The 22,155-nt window shown below is 43.3% G+C and overlaps 3 protein-coding genes across 3 annotated transcripts in view; all 3 read left to right on the top strand.

Annotated features, from left to right (window-relative positions):
- The window catches only part of LOC133169132 (latent-transforming growth factor beta-binding protein 2-like), a 50,697-nt gene extending 40,966 nt beyond the window's left edge, over positions 1–9,731 (top strand). Inside the window, exons 30-40 of the mRNA XM_061301058.1 lie at positions 75–203; positions 4,316–4,444; positions 4,606–4,740; positions 5,470–5,655; positions 5,724–5,813; positions 6,043–6,171; positions 6,680–6,820; positions 6,880–7,053; positions 7,127–7,405; positions 7,490–7,639; positions 8,154–9,731. Coding sequence (XP_061157042.1) covers positions 75–203; positions 4,316–4,444; positions 4,606–4,740; positions 5,470–5,655; positions 5,724–5,813; positions 6,043–6,171; positions 6,680–6,820; positions 6,880–7,053; positions 7,127–7,405; positions 7,490–7,639; positions 8,154–8,329 — 1,718 coding nt within the window. The 3' untranslated portion in view covers positions 8,330–9,731. The remainder of the gene's footprint in view (positions 1–74; positions 204–4,315; positions 4,445–4,605; positions 4,741–5,469; positions 5,656–5,723; positions 5,814–6,042; positions 6,172–6,679; positions 6,821–6,879; positions 7,054–7,126; positions 7,406–7,489; positions 7,640–8,153) is intronic.
- A 568-nt stretch (positions 9,732–10,299) lies between these two features.
- On the top strand, positions 10,300–14,943 carry pomt2 (protein-O-mannosyltransferase 2). The gene is made up of 21 exons (XM_061301984.1): positions 10,300–10,939; positions 11,040–11,124; positions 11,196–11,300; positions 11,374–11,482; positions 11,560–11,668; positions 11,757–11,916; positions 11,985–12,091; positions 12,157–12,239; positions 12,324–12,433; positions 12,515–12,581; positions 12,665–12,725; positions 12,792–12,870; positions 12,999–13,150; positions 13,216–13,307; positions 13,389–13,465; positions 13,537–13,608; positions 13,681–13,740; positions 13,820–13,925; positions 13,992–14,132; positions 14,197–14,308; positions 14,486–14,943. The coding sequence occupies exons 1-21, from the start codon at positions 10,683–10,685 to the stop codon at positions 14,589–14,591; spliced, it is 2,250 nt and encodes a 749-aa protein (XP_061157968.1). The 5' UTR covers positions 10,300–10,682; the 3' UTR covers positions 14,592–14,943.
- A 130-nt stretch (positions 14,944–15,073) lies between these two features.
- lin52 (lin-52 DREAM MuvB core complex component) lies at positions 15,074–22,119 on the top strand. Its single transcript, XM_061301726.1, has 6 exons — positions 15,074–15,153; positions 15,724–15,798; positions 15,900–15,937; positions 16,015–16,081; positions 16,208–16,291; positions 21,812–22,119. Exons 1-6 carry the CDS (start codon positions 15,135–15,137, stop codon positions 21,865–21,867), a joined length of 339 nt encoding a protein of 112 aa, XP_061157710.1. The 5' UTR covers positions 15,074–15,134; the 3' UTR covers positions 21,868–22,119.
- Positions 22,120–22,155: the final 36 nt, after the last annotated feature.

The raw sequence follows: 22,155 nt of genomic DNA, 5'->3' as shown, positions 1-22,155 counted from the left end.
GTGGGGGGGTTTGCATTCGTGCCACGGATGGCACCATTTTCTAACCGACCCGCTGTTTCTCGTTTTCTCTGCAGATCAGAATGAGTGTAAGGAGTTCGGAAGCTCCGTGTGCGGGACATGGCGCTGTGAAAATACTATCGGGTCGTACCGCTGCTTCATGGGTTGCCAGCCTGGCCTTGAGGGAGAAGAGGCCACAGACTGCGGTTAGTGGTCAAACCACATGTAGTAGGAATAGAGGACACAATTTAGCGCTTTTGAGAAAAGACAGGGCCAGGGAGTGAGGTCAGTAGCTCACACAAGTCTGGAGTGTGTCTGGAGATGTGTTGAAATTGAATCGTTGTTTTGCTTTTGATTGGAAGGACAGGGGACGGTTCGCTTAGATGTCCGCATACCTTCTCCGTTTCAGTTCACCTAGTTTCGCTGGCCGCGTTTGTGCACTCGCTACATCTGGGCCTCTCTCGGTTTGTCCAACTTCAATAGACGCATCTCCGTGACATCCAGAGTACGCTTGTGTGTTTACTGGCACGGACACCTCGGGTTCTTTGCGCAGCTTTTGGATTTCCTCACTTGCTTCTCAATCCCCAGGCGGAGGATTTATCTTTGTTGTTCTCAGCGTAAGAAGAAGAAGAAGAAAAAAAACGGGGGCTTATGAGGTTTTTGAGAGATAAAAGGGCCAAACATTTATCTCATCCAAACAGTCACTGGAGAAGGACAGGGGAAGAGGGGAAAGCAGGCTGAGAGCATCTGAATGGAATGATGCTGTCCCAACACAGATGGAAGCCGTCGGTGTTAATGGCGGCTAGCGGCTAGCAATCAGTTAGCATCATGGAGGAAATGTACAAGATATAAACTGTGAGATCATCTCAAGAAGCAACATTAGCGGTTCTTCAATGCTCTTTTGGTTGTTGTCTCTCGGGCACCATTAAAAGCCCATTTTTCGGGAGAAGTCTAGACTTCCTCGCTATCGTCATGTTGCGAAAATACTTAGGGTGTGTTCGTCTGCTTCTAAAAATGATCATCGATCAGTCAAGAGGAGGTCGTGCAGATGGGCGTTGCTTTGTTTTTGAAAGGACGCTGCTTTTCTTTGGCTCTGTTAGCGCTTCTCGTTTAATTTTATAAATCATAATAAAAGGGGAGATATCTGTTTTTCTTACACTTTAGCCGCAACTGTGCTTTCAAGGGGTCATTCGCATGCCCATCTGGGATTTTTGGGCTTGCTATACATCCATGAATATGTCATTGGTTAAATTTAGCTCCCTCATGCTGTAAGCATCATCTTTAATAAGACTTGCCTAAGGGTGGAAATGGTATGCGGTCGAATCCATGTCAACCATCCAGCCGAGTTCAAAAGAGAAAATTTGCCATGTGTGTGTTTTGGTTACCATGTCTTTATGCCCACACACTGTAATAAAATCCACATTATTGTGATCCACTGTGGTCAGTCCAAGATAGGAGATTGACGTAATGAGCGTTAAAGAGCACAAACAGGATTCCCGTGATATGTCGTCGTTTTTCATTCTTGCCCACGCGTGAAATAACGTCTGCATGTGGGTTCAATCAGGTTTCGGCTGTCACCGACTGCCTGCCGCCATGTGCTCCAAATTAGCACGGAGATTTCAGATACTGGAGGTGAAGAGCCTTTTTGGTTCCTCTTTGGCACTCAACCACCACTGCTCACCTTCTTCCCTGACTCATTTCTCCCCTCAAGTCGTGATTGCTAAATGGAAGCACAGAGTAATGAAATCCCACCTCTGGGGTGTACCGTTGTACCAGCCCAAAATATTATTGTGATGATCTACTACGGCAGGTCACGAAATGCTACTGTTAAGACGTCATAACATTTTGAGGAAGAAGACATTAATCCTAAAAATGATTGGGGTCTTGATGTGTTCATTCTGCCCAGAGATGTTCCTTGGATTACATGCGGTTTGCAACACATTTTGTTCCACATGAATGACACGCTTGAGGGAAACATTTCTGGATCCATTTGACATTTCTGAGGGAACATTAAAATCGCGAGTTGTGTACACACTCATGCACGATCCAGTGAGATTCAAAACATACTCAAATCATACTGTCTTGACAAAGACTTTTGACTGACAGTCATAAAAGTGTTAACCATGTTTATTAATGTGGTTTGCAGTGGTGGAGAATTGTCCTTTTTTTATATATAGAATTTATTTGTTTAATCTCCATTTTCCTTCCACCACCTAATTACAATAACAAACTGACACCCAGATAAATTAATTGAAAATGTTGCCACCATTAATCTGACGGATAATTTGTACAACTCTAAATCAATCGATCAATCAATTGATCAATCAATCAATCCATCCATCCGTCCGTCAATCCATCCATCCAGCTGTCCGTCCATCCGTTGTTTATCCATCCATTGTCTATCCTTCCTTCCTTCCTTCCTTCCTTCCTTCCTTCCTTCCTTCCTTCCTTCCTTCCTTCCTTCCTTCCTTCCTTCCTTCCTTCCTTCCTTCCTTCCTTCCTTCCTTCCTTCCTTCCTTCCTTCCTTCCTTCCTTCCTTCCTTCCTTCCTTCCTTCCTTCCTTCCTTCCTTCCTTCCTTCCTTCCTTCCTTCCTTCCTTCCTTCCTTCCATCCTTCCTTCCATCCATCATCCATCCAGAAAAAGAGGGTGTGCACACTTGTGCAACCACTAAACAAGTTAAGCTAGCAATGTCTCCATCATTCTCTCTCCTCTTGCTACAATCCAGCAATTTAGGTCCTTCTTAACATTTCCCTGGAAAAGGACAAGAGAGCCTTGTCTGAGTTTTATTGGCGTGTGGGAGCTCTCCTCCCCGTCTCATGCTATGCACGTAGCCAAGTGAGGATGAGCCTACCAGTAAGCCTGTCAAAGTCTGTGTGTTTGTGCTGAACGAGGAAACAGGACGCCAGCCAAAATACTTTGCTCAAATCAGATGGGTTTTTGGCCCATTTTCCTCTTTTCTACCTTATGAGTCCTCAGGGTCAAAATAAAAACTCGTGATATCAGCATCACATGTCTTCCCAGCGAACCGTAAAAAAAGAACAGCGTGTTTATCGCCATTGATAAGAATGGAGCACGAGTGACGGGCACCGTTGTGGTTTTATAGACGGTATTTTTCTTTGTTTGTAAAAGGGCCTTCCTGTTTTCGAAGCTTAGTTGCCATTAGTCATGGAAACTTTTAGACTGCAGCCTTCATAGGGGGCGGTTACCACTAAAAGGTCAACAGATATCGTGTATATTGTGCTTTCACTAATTTTAACTTTACGCTCCATCACAAAGGCCTAAAATATTCGTGCCTGTAAAAACAATGACGAAAGTTCAACTTTGCAATCAACGCCTGAGTCACTCGCCGTTTAATGTCCAACGATGCGGTTTGTCTATCCCAAAAAATGGACGCTCACGAAACAGGTAATACAAATTAATTATTTTTTATTATGAAATCTAACAGAGCACGAGCACGAGTTATTTATGGACTAGCCCGTAACTAGGAAGGTATTTTCACGGCTAGTTAGTGACATCACTTGCTCGTTTCCTCTTGAAAGAAGGATGTGGTTGACAGACGCAAGTGGGTCTGCCGCATCCTGTTAAAAGAACCAAGTTTGGACCCGACAACAGCCAGTTGGTCACAACATGTTTTGCCGAAAGTGAATAATAGCTTTTAATTACAAACGGCAAGAAAATTGCTTTTGGAATGTTGCTTTCAGTTAAAAGCACACAAATGATCTGATTTATTTGCATATTTTCATTTCACCAAATGATTGCAAAACACTTAGTGACTAATTTGTCTGTCGTGTCTCTTTAGTGTGTTTGGTTGCCACAACAACTCTATTCATTGTGGATTGTTTTGGGCCAAAAGAGCACTCCAGTATTTTTATTTTTTTTGTCATTTGCCATTCCTCCCCGAGTCACATCAGGTTGAAGCCCTCTCGAAGTATTTTTCTTGCACAAAGAATAAAATAATGTGTGGCTATTGTGGTCTGCGAGAAAAATTCATTGAAAGTTTCCCTCAAAAAGAAAATGGTGGCCGTCCAAGTTGAACAGCCACCGTATCCTGACAGCTCCTCTGGACTTAGTTAAAAAACAATTTAGCAAAATTTCTTTTGAATTCACTGAATAACAACCGGTGTTTGAAAACCTTGTCACGGAACCGTATAATACAAATTTTTTGGACATGTCAAAGTGTGGTTTCACTCGTTATTGTAAGTCCAATCTAGAATTGGATTGCGAGTGAGTTTGCATAAAAAGCAACTTGTGTTGTTACAGTGCAAACATTTAACGCTGTGTTGTTCTTTTTGCCCCCCCACCCCCCCACCCCCGCAGATGTGGACGAATGCCTCAATGGGACTATTTGTGAGAGCCACGGTTTTTGCGAAAACACCGATGGGTCCTACCGCTGCGAGTGCTATCTGGGCTACGCCAACCCTCCAGGAGACACCAGCAAATGCGTTGGTGTGTATCTTCACCAGAACTTTTTTGCTCATTCTACTTTCACAAATACGATACACAGTGGACCCCCACAGTTCAATCTAAGCATGACTAAACAACCGCTACTGCACATGCCTTTGTGTACACGCCTGATCCTTTGATTGACCTCACGACCTCTCCCTCAGACGTGAATGAGTGCGAGATGAGCTTGGCGCTGTGCGGGGAGGCCCTGTGTGAGAACTTCGACGGCAGCTTCCTGTGCATCTGCCCCAACGACAATGAGGAATTTGATCCCATCGCCAGCCGCTGCCGCTCCCGGGGTAAGAGAACGCCGCGAGCCTCAGCCGACTTAATTCTGCATGGCATCGACGGGAGACGGAGTTTTCCTTCATTTAATGAGCCGTGTGGTTATTATCTAAACAACATGGGCCGACCTACTCGGTGTCTTTTCGTGTATCATTTTGACCTGGCTGCTTTCATGGCTAAGTCCTGCGGTTGGTTGGACGGGCCGGCAAAATTTGTACGAGTCTCGGCAGGGTTGTTTTTACTCTAAACCCCAGCTATGCCTCTGTGTACATTTTGGCCACATTCTACTGTTTGCTTTGGACGTGTGTTAATCAATCATGTGAATGTGAAGAGTTGACTCACATGCCAGTGTTTCCATTTGGTTAAAATGGCAGCTTATGTGATGCACCACCTACTAGGCGGCATGCAGACACATTGACTCATAAAGACACTTGATAATGTCACTGCGTGATACTGGTTAATTATACAGTGGAGTGACAAAAGTGAAAAACAATAGTTAGTCTCATAGCATAATTGCATTTTTCAAAGGTTTCCACAAAACAAGAGAACAACACAATAAATCCAACAATTAAGAAGACTTTAGTTGTCCTGATTTAATCCTTTGCAGATATAGATGACTGGAAATCCACACCAGACCGATAATATAACAATACTCTCGTGCATATATTCTTTATCCTCTAGGGAAAATCACGTAAAATCTGTTTTATGTTGGATTAACTGTTTTTTTTTTCGTCCACTCGTAGCTGTCACTGAGCCACCCGCGGCCCCCTCGTCCGAGGAGAGAAAGGAATGCTACTACAATTTAAACGACGCCAACTTCTGCGACAACGTCTTATCCCGTAACAGCACCAAGCAGGAGTGCTGCTGCACCGTCGGCGCCGGCTGGGGCGACAACTGCGAGGTTCACGGCTGTCCCGCTCCAGGAGGAGGTGCGATGAAATGTTCAATGCATGCATTTGAATTCTGCTTACCCTGTAAACAATTTTTTTTTTTCTAGATGATTATAACCAGTTGTGCCCTCACGGCAGCGGCTCCATCCCCCTGCCAGCTTCGTCCACTCAAGATCTGGCAGAACGACTCTACATAGGTAATGATTTTTTTTTAGCGTTTCCTCCACTTTTACTTTCACCTTGTGCTACTTTTGAAGCCAAATATACAAATATAATCACAGCTTTCACGAGACGGACCCATGCCAAAGCTCGGTAGGATGCACACCTGTTTTCAGTCTTTCGTCACAGTCTGCTTCATTGTTTGCTCAGGCACGAGCTAACATTTCCTGAAACAGCTTTTCACCAATCTATTTTTTTTCTCCTCAGATGCAAATGAATGCGAAATGTTTGGACCTGACATTTGTAAGAATGGACAATGTGTCAATCTCTTCTCCACCTTTACCTGCTACTGCCGCTCGGGTTTCTACTACGACAACGTCCGACTGGAGTGCGTCGGTAAGAAAGTCGTCCTTGTTTTTCGAAATTGTCAGTTGATTAAAATCACTGCCTTTGAGCTCTCTCGTGCGTCTCGTGCCATTGTTCTGACTGCTCTTATTGACACCACATGTCCCATTAGTCTTATTGCTTTCAGTCATCAAGCACACGTTTGAACTCTTTGTTTTGGTACCGCATTCTTCTCTGCTTGTGAATAAAGAAAGCAGCTATTTTTCATGGAATGGAAAAAATGTTTGAGATGATGACAATGAATACAAATTAAAAAAAGGGACCAGGCATTGTTTGGATTAAATAGAATAAATAAGTTTCTGGCCGAGTAGTTTCTAGGCTCAGAGTCAAGAGATCTGGATTCCGAGCTCAAAGATGGTGGTCTAGTATTTAGCACATCTGCCTCACAGTTCTGAGCTTCAAACAGGTGTGGAATTTCCGGGATTTGCATGTTCTCTCTTGAGCTTGTGTGGTTTTTCTCTCCAGATGGATTTATTTTCTCTGTCAATATGACTTTCAGATTACGACGAATGTGAATTCGGAAACGCCTGTATTGATGGAGCGTGCGTGAACACGGCGGGCTCGTTCAACTGTTTCTGCAGTCCGCCGTTAATGCTGGACGCCACGCTGCGGCGTTGCGTAAGCGTCAACACGACAGAAGGTATGTCATACAAGAAGAACCCGTCACTTGACAAAAACTAACTTTTGTTGTTTTCATAGAAACTGTGGAGTCCAACCTGGACGTGCACATGGACATCTGCTGGCAGCGTTTGGAAGGCGGCGACACGTGTGTCGAACCCCTGCAGGGTCGCAGAACGACCTACACCGAGTGTTGCTGCCTGTATGGAATTGCATGGAGTGGACAGTGTGCCTTTTGTCCAAGGAAAGACTCTGGTGAGAAAACTATTTTTTCTCCATGCCTCAAATGACATTTTCCCTAATCTTCTCTCTGCTGTGTTGTTTTCAGAGGACTACGCCGTCATGTGCAACCTCCCTCTGAGAGGAGGTTCAGACAGTCTACGAGAGCGGCCGAGCTACGAGTACGGCGTGGACGGGCCCGAGGATCCCGCGGAGCCTTTTGTTCCGCCCTACTGGGACAACTACGGCGGCCCGGCGGGACCGTACGACGTTCCCGCGAGCGTCCCCTTGTTCAACGATAACGATTACGGCGTCCGCCAGCCGCCAGCGCGGGTCCCCGTTCATCGACCTCGTGAGCACCAACCTCGGCCGGTGGATTCCTTTAATGGTAGGTTGGGAATGCGAGGAGGGATTGATTAGGGGGGTGTCCCAATACTTCTGTCTCTACAAACTCCTCTTTGTGTTTTTCCAGAGCGCTACGATGCCTTTGAAGGTCTCCAAGCGGAAGAATGCGGCATCCTGAACGGTTGTGAAAATGGACGCTGCGTTCGCGTGAGGGAAGGCTACACCTGCGACTGCTTCGACGGTTACGAGTTGGACCTAAACAAGATGGCCTGCATAGGTGTGTTCTCGCGATGAGGGGTGGGGGATGGGGGGGGGGGGGACTGGACCACGCCTCCATGGAATGCCTGTTTAATTGTCTGTCGAAATATTGAAATCAGACTTTGGTGATCTTTCACTCCCGCCTTTAAACTTTGTGGAGTCACACTTGAGATTTATGGCGACTCAAGAAGAATCTGCGTTTAACAACCTTGCATTCATTAGCTTGTGTTTTATAGCCATCTCATGAAAGCTGTTTACTCCTCTCATGCATTGTCTGTTAGCTCACAATCTGGATACTCGCTGCCAAGAAGAAGGCCTTGACTCTATGGCCACTTACTCAATCACATCGGGTTTTTATATTCTTTAAGTGTGCTTTGTTTTGTATAAAAAAAGAAAACTGAGACTGTCTTGTTCTGGAATGCGATGAATACAATATTCAAGGTCGATGGCGAGCTAGTGGAAACAGGTGGTGCAATATTTTACCAGGAAGTGCTAATTTGGGGATATGCTTTTAATATGCTCCTGATCCGCAGATATCAACGAATGCGAGGACATCAGCGACAAGGTGCCGTTGTGTCAGAACGGCCACTGCAGCAACACGGAAGGGTCGTACAAATGCACCTGCTTGCCCGGCTTCGTGGCCTCCGACAAGCCCCACAAATGCAACCCGGCTATCCCGGCGGCAGAGCTCAAGCAAACGGGGAACTGAGACCAAGGGATGGACGGCTGTGGAGTTCTCCTGCTTCCTTAAGAATCATCTGCTTAGCCATGAGCCTAATGAGGACAATAGAAAATAGATGGATGGCACTTAACAGATGTTTAAAAAAAACTTTTTCTTATTCTTCATTCCACTTCTTCACACGAAGCTGAACAGCACCGTATCAAATGTGCCGACCAAGAGCTGGGAAGACGATACAACCAAACGTTTCAAAAATAAAGTGCTTCGCCGCCGCCTCTAAAGACTCGAGATGTATATGAGGATCTGATGATATGATGTTCTGTAAAGGTGCAATACTTGCCTTCATCTGGTTTGACCACTTTTTTTAAGACTTTAAAAAAAAAAAAATCCAACCACCAGTATTAACTTATTTTATTCTGTTAACAAAGGAGCAAGATTCTCAAAGCGGGATGCTACATTTAGTCTCAAGATCCGATCAACCAAGTATAACTGTGTGTTTTTTTTTTTAGTAAAAACAAATTTGTGTACCCAATTCAGTCAATCATTTCATTCCCACGAAGACAAAGGCTCCATTGGAGAGGTTTGGTATATTTTGTACAGCTCTAGCTCTGTATTTTTTGTTAAATATCATTTTAATGCTTCCTACATAGCACAACCAACATTTTTGTTTGTTTGTTTGACATAAAACACAAAATCTGGGGGAAAAAAATATAGCTTTGTAGATTTATACATCTGTAAAAACAAACAAACTATTTTTTAAAAGCAAATCTTTTTATGTGTGAGGAGAGTGACTGACACTGTACCAGAGGAACTGTGTGTGTGTATAACCTGCCCTGTGGAGCAGAATATGAACTATATATTTTTGGGGGGGAAGTGACAGCACTGTTCTTAATTTGATGGCCGACATTTTCCATTTCATTACAAAGACAACGCTTTTTGAATTGTAAACACCGATTTCTGTATGTTACAACTCTCTGGTTGAATATTAACTGTTGTTTTTCTGAGTCATGAATGTATCATAGACAGCCTACATGCTTTTTTCTTTATTGCAACTTATGTTTGTGGTTCAGGTTTAATTTAATCATTTGTTTAACTGGCACCTGGCAAAACACAATCATGGCAGCACAGTCTAATTCCAATATTCCCCTTAACCTGCATTAATGAACTATAAAAGCTGCAATTACGCAAATGTTTCCATGCGATGTGCACTGTACTTTGATTGTGCTGCTCTAATTATCACCTGAACTAGACGGGAAGTCTAACATTTGGGTCAAAGTTGGAACAATCAAGGCTCCTGTAAAAGCCACAAATAACCTAGTGGTAATGTCTCGTTGAAATGCGGGTGGCCATCGGAAATATCACGCTCATTCGTTTTGTTTACCTCTTGACTGTAATCACTGTCAGTCATCCAAATAAAAAATGTAAAAATAGACATCTGTTTGGTGTGTGTGTTTTGTTTGTTTTTTTACTAGGAATGCATTTCATTACTGTACCTCGTCAATTATTTTAAATTAAGGAACATAAATGAACAAATGAGATGATACAATGATTGCTCAAATAGTACATTTGTGTGTCTAAGGATTGAAATAACTCGGAATATTATAAGTACATTATTTTTTTGTGAATTGTATTAGCTATTTTTCATTTATTAGTAAATAATACTAATCATGTTTTGACTGATTTTATTTGTGTTTTTTTCAAAATAATTTAAGTGGATTTATGTAGTCTTTTTTTATTTGTTACTTCTGCAGATATTCAAATATGTTAACGTATTTATTTCATTCAGGGGTAAAAAAAAAAATACAATCAACATGAATCATTATGTTGTAGCCCCACCTTGTGGTCAAAATGCAGCAACACAGCATTGTCTTGTGATTGGTCAGCAGCAAACGATTTCATCAAGCGCGGAGACTCATGGGATATGTATGCTTTTCGGCGTTCCAAAAGCCAGTCTAATACAATATTGTACTACAATTCCCACAAACCACCTTTAACCCTCCACCATTGCTATCGGCTCACGCTCTGCCCAAACTAGATTGATTATGGTCAATAACACAAGGCGAAATTATAATTCCATTCGTAAGGCTTTTTTATTGTAATAATTTAAATTAATCGCAAATCAAGTCTGTCTGTCTGGAAGCACCATTTTTTTTGTTTATTTTTTTTAACAGATGAACCGACCAAGCTAAGTTAAGTATGCGATAAATATGAGTTTCATAAGCGGTGTGATGCATTCATGGACAGTACTGGCACACGTGGTTGTCAATAGAGAAAGGTTATGATGCTCATATTGCATACTGCAAAATAAAAAATAGCTTTGACCTAGCTAGCTCGACATTTGGAATGGACATTCTTTTTGTAGCATTCTAATGGAAAAGGGACAATGATCCACATAGCAGGGGACACATCAATAAGACACAGAAAAAACTTCCAGGCATCCACTCCTCAATCTATTGACAAAAACTCCAACAAGGATGGACACTTGACTGAGGATGACAGTCGGCAAACCAATGGGAGTCACTTCAGAAAAAGAAGAAGCTCCACCAGTGATGAGTCCACCAGTAGAGGACTGCTTCTCTTGGTGGCTGGATTGTCCTTCTCCACACGTCTCTATAATATAAAAGAGCCTCCTCATGTGTGGTGAGTTGGGAGAAATATCATCCATTTTCCATACTGTTGGTCTGGATTGATGATGTGGATGCTTCCTAACATGGTCTCATTATTATTTCGGCTCTTTAAGCTGGGACGAGACACACTTTGGAAAAATGGGGAGCTACTACATCAACAGGACCTTCTTTTTTGATGTCCACCCACCTCTGGGGAAGGTGATTTTCTTTTTCTGAACTTCATTCCAGTGATACAACAATGAATTTTTTTTTTTTTCATTGTTTTCCAGATGCTGATCGGACTAGCTGGATACATGAGTGGTTACGATGGCACGTTTCCATTCACAAAGCCAGGAGATAAATATGAACATCACAACTACTGGGGCATGAGAATGGTATGTAGCATTTGCCACTATTGCTGCATCAAAAAAATCTACCTTTCTAAAAAAATGTGTTTTTTTCTTCCAGTTCTGTGCGGGCTTAGGCTCTTTTCTCTCCATCTTTGCCTACCTCATCGTACTGGAGCTGTCGCACTCTCAGACTGCTGCTCTCATTGCTGCTTGGCTCCTCATATTTGGTAGGACTCAAAGTCAATTCCATTTTTTTTTTTTGTGAATTATCATTCACTTAATATTCTCTGCTTGTTTCTAACAGACACGGGCTGCATCACGATTTGTCAGTACATCCTGTTGGACCCCATCCTCTTGTTCTTCATCATGGCAGCAGTGTTCAGTATGGTCAAGTTCAAGCAGCAAAAAGACAGGTTCGCAATATTTTTACCTAACATTCCTTCAACTGTTTTGCATGTCATTATTATGATCATTATTATTATTATATTGTTTGTTTTCCAGGCCTTTTTCTGCTTCCTGGTGGTTTTGGATGATACTTACTGGTGTCAATCTTGCTGGGGCTCTCGGGGTGAAGTTTGTGGGTCTTTTTGTCATCCTGCTGGTGGGACTGAACACAGTTTCGGACCTTTGGAGACTTTTAGGAGATCTGGATCTATCGCTGGTAATCATCGGGATACAAAAATAATAATGATGTTGACCAGTTTAATGTAATTTGTTTCCTGGTTTTAGGTGGACATCGCTAAGAACTTCCTGGCGAGGGTTGTGGCGCTCATCCTGCTTCCCATCTTCCTCTATGTTACAATATTTGCAGTCCATTTTGTGGTGCTGAACAAAAGGTATGTTGGATGCAGATTAATGTCTCGGATCATTTTGTTTGATTCATTGTGTTCTTTGTTCTCAGCGGACCAGGAGATGGTTTCTTCAGTTCAGCCTTCCAGTCTCGTCTCATCGGGAACAATTTGCACAATGCGTCTATGCCTGAGTGTGAGTGCGCCGCAACATTTAAAAAAAAAAAAAGCCGTTTTAGAATTGCTTGTTTATGTGAGGAATCTTTTTTGTTTTTTGCAGACCTGGCATACGGCTCCACCATTACATTGAAGAACCTTCGCATTGCTGGAGGCTACTTGCACTCTCACTGGCACTTGTACCCTGACGGAGTTGGAGCGAAGCAGCAGCAGGTCATCATTTGTTCTCATTAATTTCAAGTTCACACACAAAATCTATCTCGCATGTTTATAAAATCATATATACCATTACAGGTTACAGCCTACCTTCACAAGGACTACAACAACTTGTGGTTGGTGCACAGACACAACGATACAAACTGTAAGAAGAGTTGGAGATTAGTCAACCTGTAATTTTACTTTTCAATGTTAACCTTTTTTTTTTTTTTTTTAATCGTGCTTTAGCGCAATCCAAGTCCCCTGATCTGGTTCGTCATGGTGACATCATCAGATTGGAGCACAAAGAGTCAGTAAGATGGCAATTGCTTTGTGTCAATTGCTTCAAATAATGCTTTCCCTGGTTTTCCCCCAGAACAACTCGAAACCTTCACAGTCACCTCCATGAAGCCCCGCTCACCGCAAAGCACTTCCAAGTTACGGGGTATGGCATTGTGAGTAGATAACGTCCTGCAAATGTTTATGTGGCAGCATTTCAAAAATAAAAATAGAATTACCATGCTTACCAAAACATTTGTGTGTCTGAAAGAACTCATTGCAATCGGGACCTTTTCATCCTTAGAATCATACCGGTGACAACAATGACCTCTGGCAAGTGGAGGTGTGCGGAGGTCGCAAAGGTGACCCTGTGAAGGTGCTGCGCAGCAAAGTTCGCTTTCTGCACAAAGCCATCGGTTGTGCGCTTTCCTCATCTGGGAAAACTCTCCCCAAGTGGTAAGGATGACCTCATTTAGTCGTAATTACAACTTGGGAAAGCTGAACCCGTGTTTTGCGTTTAGGGGCTGGGAACAAGTGGAGGTCACCTGTAGTCCGTACTTGAAGGAGACTCCCAGCTCACAGTGGAACATTGAAGATCACGTCAACGCCAAATGTATGAGCCACTTCTTCATTTCATCTTTTTTTTTTTTTTTTTATATTAAGCACTTTTTTTCTGCTCTTGTGTTCTTGACAGTGCCCAACATTAGTCTGGCAGTGCTGAAGCCTCATTTTCTCGAGATCCTCGTGGAGTCTCACATTGTGATGATAAGAGTAAGTGCAAAACTATCCTTGTTGTTCTCAGCAAATGCAATGAAACATTATGATTTTTTTTTTTTTTTTAGGGTAACAGCGGTTTGAAGCCCAAAGACAATGAGATGAACTCCAAACCATGGCACTGGCCCATCAACTACCAGGTGAGCTGCGGTGATAATGGAGTGTGACTTGTGTAGACAATTTCAAATCACTGGTGTTTGTTTCTTGTGCAGGGTCTGAGGTTCTCAGGAGTGAATGAAACAGAGTATCGCGTGTACTTACTTGGCAACCCTGTGAGTATTCTGCTTCAAAATGTCTTCCTTTGTGGGTTGTACTTCATCAGCACACATTCATTTCCTAACTTTTTCATAGGTGGTCTGGTGGCTAAATCTGGCCAGTTTGGGTTTATATTTGATTCTGGTAGCAGTCACTTCCGTTGCTTTCCAAAGAGGCATCTCAGTGAGCCAAAGCAGAAGAGGTATGATTGATTTGGGACTTTATTATATAACAGTGCGAATCATCTGTCTACTTCTCGGTCTTGCAGATCAATGTTATGTGCTCATGAGGGGAGGAGGCCTCCTGTTCCTTGGCTGGCTCCTGCACTACGTGCCATTCTACACCATGGGCCGGGTTCTCTACTACCATCACTATTTCCCTGCAATGCTCTTTAGCAGCATGCTAACAGGTAGCACAGTATTCCCGCTCGTTGTGCTCGAGAGGATGCAAATTGTGATGTTTGCTGATGACAGGAATTACGTTGGATTTCCTGTTGAACATGGCCGACCTTCTTTTTCCGCCACCTTATTGTGACTGGCTGCAAAGAGTTGGAAAAGTGTTTCTACTGGTAGTTGTTCTTTACAGGTGAGACCCAATATTTTTAATTTTTAAAATGGATGGATTGGCCAGGTCATTCTTTGATTTATAAAATAATTTGTTAAATGTATGTGTTAAATTATTTAGTATTTTTTTAATTTACAGTACATCAAATTATTGTGCATTGTATTTCCATATTTTATTTGTATTCTTTCTATTTTTCAGTTTCTACCTGTTCCACCCGCTCACCTATGGCATGACGGGGCCTCTGGCGCACGAGCCAGGCAGCTCAATGGCCGGACTGAAGTGGATGGAGTCCTGGGAGTTCTAACAAGTTTTCCGTGAACATGACACTAAAGTTTTAAGTCAAACCGTTTTGAGCAGAAAGGACTTCAACTAATTTGTCATTAATTGCACAGTCTTGCAGTGTTGAAGAAAATGTTTTGTCGTAGTACTGTACACCGTCAGAGTTGTTTGAATTGAGTGTTTGGTGCTGGAGGATTTGAGGCTACAAGGAATCAGCGCTAACTTACAAATTGCGTTGTAATCATACCGGATGTTGTAAGAACGATCGTAAGTGCCTCAAAAATTCTTTTTATTGTTATCTTGATCTAGATTTTTTGGTGATATAGCTTTTTACGCATATATAACTCTCCATGTTAATAAACTACGATATTATTTTAGCCTGTGTGTTGCAGTACTTTAATTATCACGATCTCCTGCAAAATTATCAAAATACTGATTGGTAGAACCCTAGCGGCAGATAAGGCGAATTACACCCTCAATGTTAGTTAGAGAACGTCTGCTGTCAACACGGACGTCCGTATGTTCGTGGCTGCTATTGGTCGACTTTGGTCACGTGTTCAATTCGAAGATGGCGTCTCCAAATGGAGGTAAATTCTAATTCTTTACCGAGACGTTCTGTGTCTATATTCATATTTCGCTATTTTTCTGCCCTGTTACTCATCATCGACCCTACTCAAACGTCATAACGGGTCAAAATCAACATCTTCTGTTCAATTTTCTGTTTGACGCGAACTCTTCTAGTGGACTTGTGTGTTCGTGTATGTCAAATGTACGTTCAGCAACAACAGTAGACATTTGACACACGTAAACAGCTAAATGTGCTTGTTGCTTAGCTGCTAAAAATGCAAGCTCTGTTTGTAACATACTCAGTGAGTTACATTATTGACATAAATATCACAATGATATTGAGTTGCGATGACGTAACGTTATTGTTGTGAGAATGCTGAAGATATGAATGCATGTTATTCTAATTCTTTATTATTATCATTTGTGGTACACTTGCTGGTACCAAATTTGTGTTTCCCAATTTCCCCCAAGGATGGAATGGCAAAGCAATTATGTAATATGGAGTGTTGCATTTTCAAATTTGCACATGTTACCAGAATATACCATATTAATATCCATTCTAATAGCAAACAAATTTATTGTCTTGATAGCTGAAGATTTTGGAAGCTCTCTGCTCTGTTATGAGAAGCTGGACAGAGCATCGCCCGAACTTTGGCCTGAGCAGCGTAAGGCCAAATTTTCTCTTCTCTTATTATTATTATATATATTTTTTGCAGTCTTGGATTTGTTGAATTGATTATGTCTTATCTGTCCTCTTTTTTTGCAGTTCCTGGAGTTGTTGAATTTGCTGCCTCTTGCAAAAATGTGAGTCCAATCTGTCTTTAGCATCTCGGGTCTTTTGACGGGTTATTCTAATCAAATGGCTGTTTGTGACTCCGCAGCACATCACAAATTCGCCGCCCAAGTGGATGGCTGAGCTGGAGAGCGAGGACATTGAGATGTTAAAAGGTCAATCCAATTTGCCTGCTTGACATGTCATGTTATTGTTGTTTGAGAAAATCTGTCGTTGATTAATTGATATTGACTGCGCGTAAACCAACAGTATATAAGTATTAAATGTTTTGTTTCCCGCAGAGTTGGGTAGTTTGACAACAGCCAATCTCACGGAGAAGGTCAAAGGCCTTCAGAACCTCGCTTACCAACTGGGCTTAGAAGAATGTAAGTACCACTAGCAACACAAAATACTATTGTTGACAATGACTTCCACGTGAGTAAGAAGACAAGTCTTTTCTGTTAAACCTATGTTTTTATATTCTGTTAAAGTTACCCATGTTAATTCTTACTTGGCCACTAGATGGCGGCTGTTGCCTTTAAATCACAAAGCGTTGAGCACACGGCATGATCCAAGGTCGAAATGTGTATTTGCAATGAGCTGCTCAAGCAAGTTAACCGTCAAAATAACCTATTTGGGTCAATCTTGTTACTGCATCAAAGGTGAGTCACACAAGCACGACAATGAATTCTGGTAATAAAACAAGTGCCGGATGCGTGTGATGCATGCGAAATTGAGTTTTTAATCCTTTCCCCTTTTACTACCTCCATTGTCATAATCCCACTGGAGTGTGGATTAGAGAGCTGTAGCTAAATGCTCAAAATTTCCAAAGAGAAAATGGCTGCTTATTTTTCCAATGAAATAATGCTGGTGACTGAAAAAGTGACGAGTCCAGCTTTTGTTTACTGCAACTAGAACTACTGCTAACCAGGAGGAACAACTAATTTAGTTGGTATAAAGATGTTTGCTGTCACACATGCAAGATTTGCAGTCCTGTCATGTAGCCGCGCTTGACGAGACCCAACGATGGTTATTATTGGTGTCGGAGCTACCCTGTAATGGGCGGCCTGTTTAAAGCGCTCTGGTTTAATTTTCTCCTTTTCCTGGCTGTCAGGGGAGGACTTGTAAATCTCAGCTACTTTTTCATCACGTTTGCCGTGTTGCTCAGGACCCGTAAACCAGACTCGGTCGAGGGCGAGGGGGACGGGATTTACTACCCCCCGCCCTCCTCGGGCATGTGGACTATTAAAAAGGGCAGGACACAATCAAGTAGTGAAAACTCAGCCAGCCTCCTGCAGTAAGAAAAGCAACCTGAGCCAGTCTTTCATAAAACGCATAAAAAAACATTCCCTTGAGCTCATATAGCAACTGAGTTTGTGTCGATTTTTCTTTCCTGTACGCTCATCACACTCTCATGTTAATTCATCAGCATGCATGCACTCTACCCCCCCGCACCCCCCCCTCGCCCTCCAACAATGGCTGCATGACGCTGGCCTAGTCAATTCCCACTGGGGCTTGACGCGTGCCTCTTCCTCGGGCCCAGCTGTTACTCCTCCCAGTGATGAATGCTTCTGTCGCGGGCCGCCGAGTATGGGCAGCAGGCCCCGCGTCTCCGGGGAAAGCGCGGCGCTCTGGTAAATTCTGTTATCGGAGGTAATTGAAAGCTGAGTGTTCCTCTGGGAGCCTCTGAAGAGCGTAGGATTTTCCCAAGGCGGCGTCGGTGGTAGTCTATCCCGCCGGTGTGCTCGAGGATGTTGCGCAACACTTGAACCGGGGAACGTTATATTCATTAAAAGTATCTCTGCTCATTAACTGGCGTTACCTTTCATCTGTGTCAAGTTGCAGTTTCAATTAGTTTGTTGTGTCTCAAGCGCCGTCAGTGGCATCCCTAAAGGTTACCGATAGACTCACAAATCGAGTGCTTTCAACCGTTTTTTCCACATGTACATCCTCAAATTAATAATGGCAGCCAAATTCATGGCGTCATAATTCTTAATTACACACATGAGCTCGTCAGCATGTTGAACATCGCCAAGGCGCGCTGGAGCCAAAGCAACCCCCCCCTCCAAATCTGGCTTTTGGTTTTTATGTCCAAATGCTGGCACGGCTAAGCTAAGTCAATTCTGCCGCGTAAAGAAATACATTCTTGTGTAGTTTTTGATTCTGCATATATTCCACACACTCTCGAAAACCTTTGCCCGACCTTCTTTGTCATCCCAACTATTCATGTTTCGAAAGTAGACACCAGACCAACTGGCCCCTCCCCGCATCGTCCCGTGCCGACCCCTGTTGCTTCTCCTTACGTGAAGGTGAGCCTGAAGGTCACCCTGCCCTGACAGTTCCTAATAAACCCGCTTTCGGCACCTCCTCCTCCTCCCCCTCGGCACCCGCCCCAGGATCAATCTCCGGCCTATTAGAAGCGTGCCGCCGTTGAATATGATTGCATTCACTGGGCCCAACTGGCACTAATGCGCCGCCATCAATCTATCAGGGCGGGCTGACCAGAGGACATGCGGTTATGAAGTGTCTGCGGCGACAGCCGCTGAATGAGGATACCCTTCCTCGCCCTCTTCCTCCTCCTCTTTACCACTCCTAATACGCTTGCCTCATCTTTTCACCTCCAGCCAATTTCTTCGCCGGCTCAATGCTGTAAACTGCTGTGTGGTTGGCTAGTTTCTCCATTTTCTCTTTTTTTTTTTTTGGGGCGGCGTATTTTCTAGCCTTTAAAATCACCCGCACTCCCGTTTAGTCTCAACTCTAGTAAGCCCCTTGTTGAAAAAAAACTATTTGGCAAACCCTTTGCAACGAAATGACCCCAACGTGTGCAGCAGGTTGCGGCTGTGTCTGCAGCAGCCTGTTCGTTTACCAGACAGCAGCAGTGTTGGCGCTCTGTGAAAGGAGACGAGGCAGAGCGCTGTGGACACACACACACACACACACGGCTCCTCGTCTCTGCCTCCCGCCTGAGCGGATCGGAAATGACATCTCATTTCCATAAAGGCATTAGGAATTCATTGAATTTTCCTTCCCAGCTAATCATAGTTCGGGTGTAAAACCTTTTAGGCTTTTTAATGAATGATTCTTGACTGATTGCCTATTAATAAGGACACCTCTTGAACAGGCATAGTAAGGGGCCGGGGGGGGACTGGGAAGTGCAGGTGTTTGTTTTGGTGTGTGTATGTGCGTGTCAATGAGGCGAGGATGACTAGACCCCGCCCCGATGGGACATAAAGAGGAACCAGTGGCCCCCTTGGGAAATCACAGCTCGTGTCTGCATCTTAAATATCCCTGTGAAGTATCAATAAGTGGGTAATTGAATTTTGAACACAAACATGAGCGTCAGGTGTATGCGGCGCTCGGCTGAGTGTGTGTGACTCTTGTGTGTTTCATCTCCTGTGTCTCCCGTGCCCCCCACCCCCCCCCCCCCAGGGAAGTGGATGTTAAACCCATTAAATAAAGCTTACAGGCCGTAATAGCCGGGCAGCACTTTGAGACGGACGGAGAGGGTCAGATAAGTCCTCTTAGCTCTTAATGAAAGTGAATCGGGGGCAGGCGGGGCCGAGGTCCAGGACTCCTGTTAACCCGGGGGTTCAGCTGCCTTTGGGGGCTAACAGGGGTCCTGCCGTCCCAAGAGGTGGAGTGATGATTACTCTCATTTTATACACAGGGGAATTGCAGTTGGGGGGGCGGGGGGGAGGTTGGTGACAATGACGCGCAGATCAATCGCCATAAATGCGTGCAAGTAAGATGTTCCACTGCACCGTTTCATTTCCATCCCAACCATTTGTGATTTACTCCAAACCAAAAATGATTTAACGATGCATAGCGTGTAAAATACATTTCACTTGTGACATCAAATTCATTTTGGGTGTATAACTCCATCCAGGTTTTTCTTTTTTTAATTTGGAAAAAAGCCTGCATTTTAAATAGCAGCGGAACTCATTCATCTGTTTTCACATATAGTTTAATCTTCTTACCGACAATGGATTCAGGACTAAGCGTGACTTCTGTAGAGGATTATAACAGTCTGGAGGTAGTAGCCGCCCACATTAGCATCCAAAATGTCCAAATAAGAAATAGCCCCAAAAAAAAGAAATCATACGTGGTTCAGTAATTGCATGCAGTTCCCCGACGGAAGCGCCTAAATGATAATGAGATGGCGGCAAATCTGCAGGGCAAGGAAACGAGCCCCGGCAATCCATAAGGTGTCATTTAGTATGGATGGCAGTAGTAACAAGATGCTGATTAACTTAGTGCAAAATTAGTAATTGACCTTTCTAATCAACTAAACAAATCTCTAAGTTCCCCTAATCAGTATTGATCTCGCCCGTTGTATGACAAAGCGCGCGTGGCGAGCGAGCGCTCGCGTTTTAAAGATGAGAGATTGTGATGGGAGTTTTGTTCCTGTCATCATTGTCCTTTATTTTTTTCGCCTTGTTTGTTTTCTGAGCCCTTTTATGCGTGGGGGGGAAAAATTGCCAGCTGGAAGATAATGAAAAACTTTTTTTGCTGCCAATTGTGCCATTAAAATGTAATCTGAGGCAATCTTGAACTCAATCTGAATTCATTAAATGTGATCAATTCTGATATTTACATTTTTTTTGCAAGTACTTTTTAATGCATCAAAAACATTTGACAAACCGCCATTTTCTTTTGGATAGCTTAACAGTCACCATAAAACTCTGACAAAGATTATTCGAAGTTCGTCGGAGTTTCTCGACAGGCCGCGCATGAAAACAAAGTGCTGATTTATGCGACGAGTTGTAATTAATGAGACTCTCGGTGATGTTTGGGGGGGGCTCGAGAGGCGTGGCGCGTTCATCTCGGGCTCATCAGAGGCTGAAGAAAAGACGAGAGCGACATCATAAATGAAAGAAAAAAAAAATTAACTGCCGCAGACAGTTCTCAAGCATAACTGCTCCCAATAAGAAAGTGCGCCGTCGGGGTCATCCCGGTGTAATTGCGTTCAAGTATTTTGATGACTGTTCCAACCAGACGGCTTCTCTACGTGTGTCCAACGCCCCAGATGTTCTCCGAGATGGGACGAGATGGCAAAGTGCAAAATTAATTTGCGCCATTTGAATTAGCATCGTCTTTAACCCGATAGTACACACCTTCAAGGTGACGCTAGCACGAGCGCCATTAAATTTCCATACCGGCCACCTCATCAGAATTACCAACCGGGCCCGGCTTTTTTTCATTAGCCCCCATGCCTAGGAAAGGGGAGGGGCCTTTTTTAGCAGCAGACACTCGTCTCTTGCGGCTATTATGAAGGTGGATGACATTCTGCTTAATACCGTTTTGTACCCGTGCATTTATATTGTGTGATGTGCAAAATGAAGTCACGGAGGTAATTCCGGCTCGGCGGCTCATAAAAGCAACCGGCCGGGCCAACAGCGCCTTCTCATCTTCAACAAAGAGTGGTTACGGTAACCTGGATGGTGCCGCTACGGACTCTCTGATGGTACTGAAGTAGTATTGATCATCTGATACTCTTCTGAAAATATTTTCTGTAATCGGGTCAAATGATTCCTATTTTTCCCCCCCACCTCCTTAATGACATGGTACAATGAATGGCGACGTTGGGCCTCAGTATTCTGCTCTTCTTATCTCGATGCTTTGCATAATGTTGATGCGATGAGCACGTCGGAACACTTGTCAAGTGAATCACAAAGCGTCTTTTTTTTTTTTATGCCGCTGTGAGTGAACAGATGTGAAATAATTACCTTCTCGGTGTGACTTTGCATGCGCGTATTAAATTCATGCTTTGCATCACTAATGGTGCGGCTCAAGAAGGCGAACGTTAATCACAGATTGTCTGAAGTTTCTCCGTCCAAACTTGATGCAGATGTTTTTGCCTCACACTTTTCATTTAGTTTTCTTGTTTGTATTTTTTTTTTTTACAGCCAGAGAAATGACAAGAGGGAAGTTCCTGAACATCCTGGAAAGGCCGAAGAAGTGATGTCAAATGACTTTTGTAATAGTTCCCATGTTTAACTCCTGCAAGATGGATCCAACCAATTTTTTTTCAAATACTAAAAAATATTAAGGTTTTAAAAGCAGAAGAGGTGAGTTGTTATTAACGCGTGAAACCTTCCTCTGGCTGTGGTTCAAGAACCTGCTGTCCTTGTATTATCATTTACTTAAAGCTTCTTATTTATGCTCATTTGCATTTTTATGATGTATTAAAATGTTGCTTGTTTTGATATAATAACATTTTTCTTTCCTTCAAACCCCCCCCCCCCCCCCC

Source organism: Syngnathus typhle, linkage group LG16, assembly GCF_033458585.1.
Source record: "Syngnathus typhle isolate RoL2023-S1 ecotype Sweden linkage group LG16, RoL_Styp_1.0, whole genome shotgun sequence".
Taxonomy (NCBI): Eukaryota; Metazoa; Chordata; class Actinopteri; order Syngnathiformes; family Syngnathidae; genus Syngnathus; species Syngnathus typhle.
The sequence above is the reverse complement of the archived record's forward strand: the minus strand, read 5'-3'. Positions and strand labels throughout refer to the sequence as shown.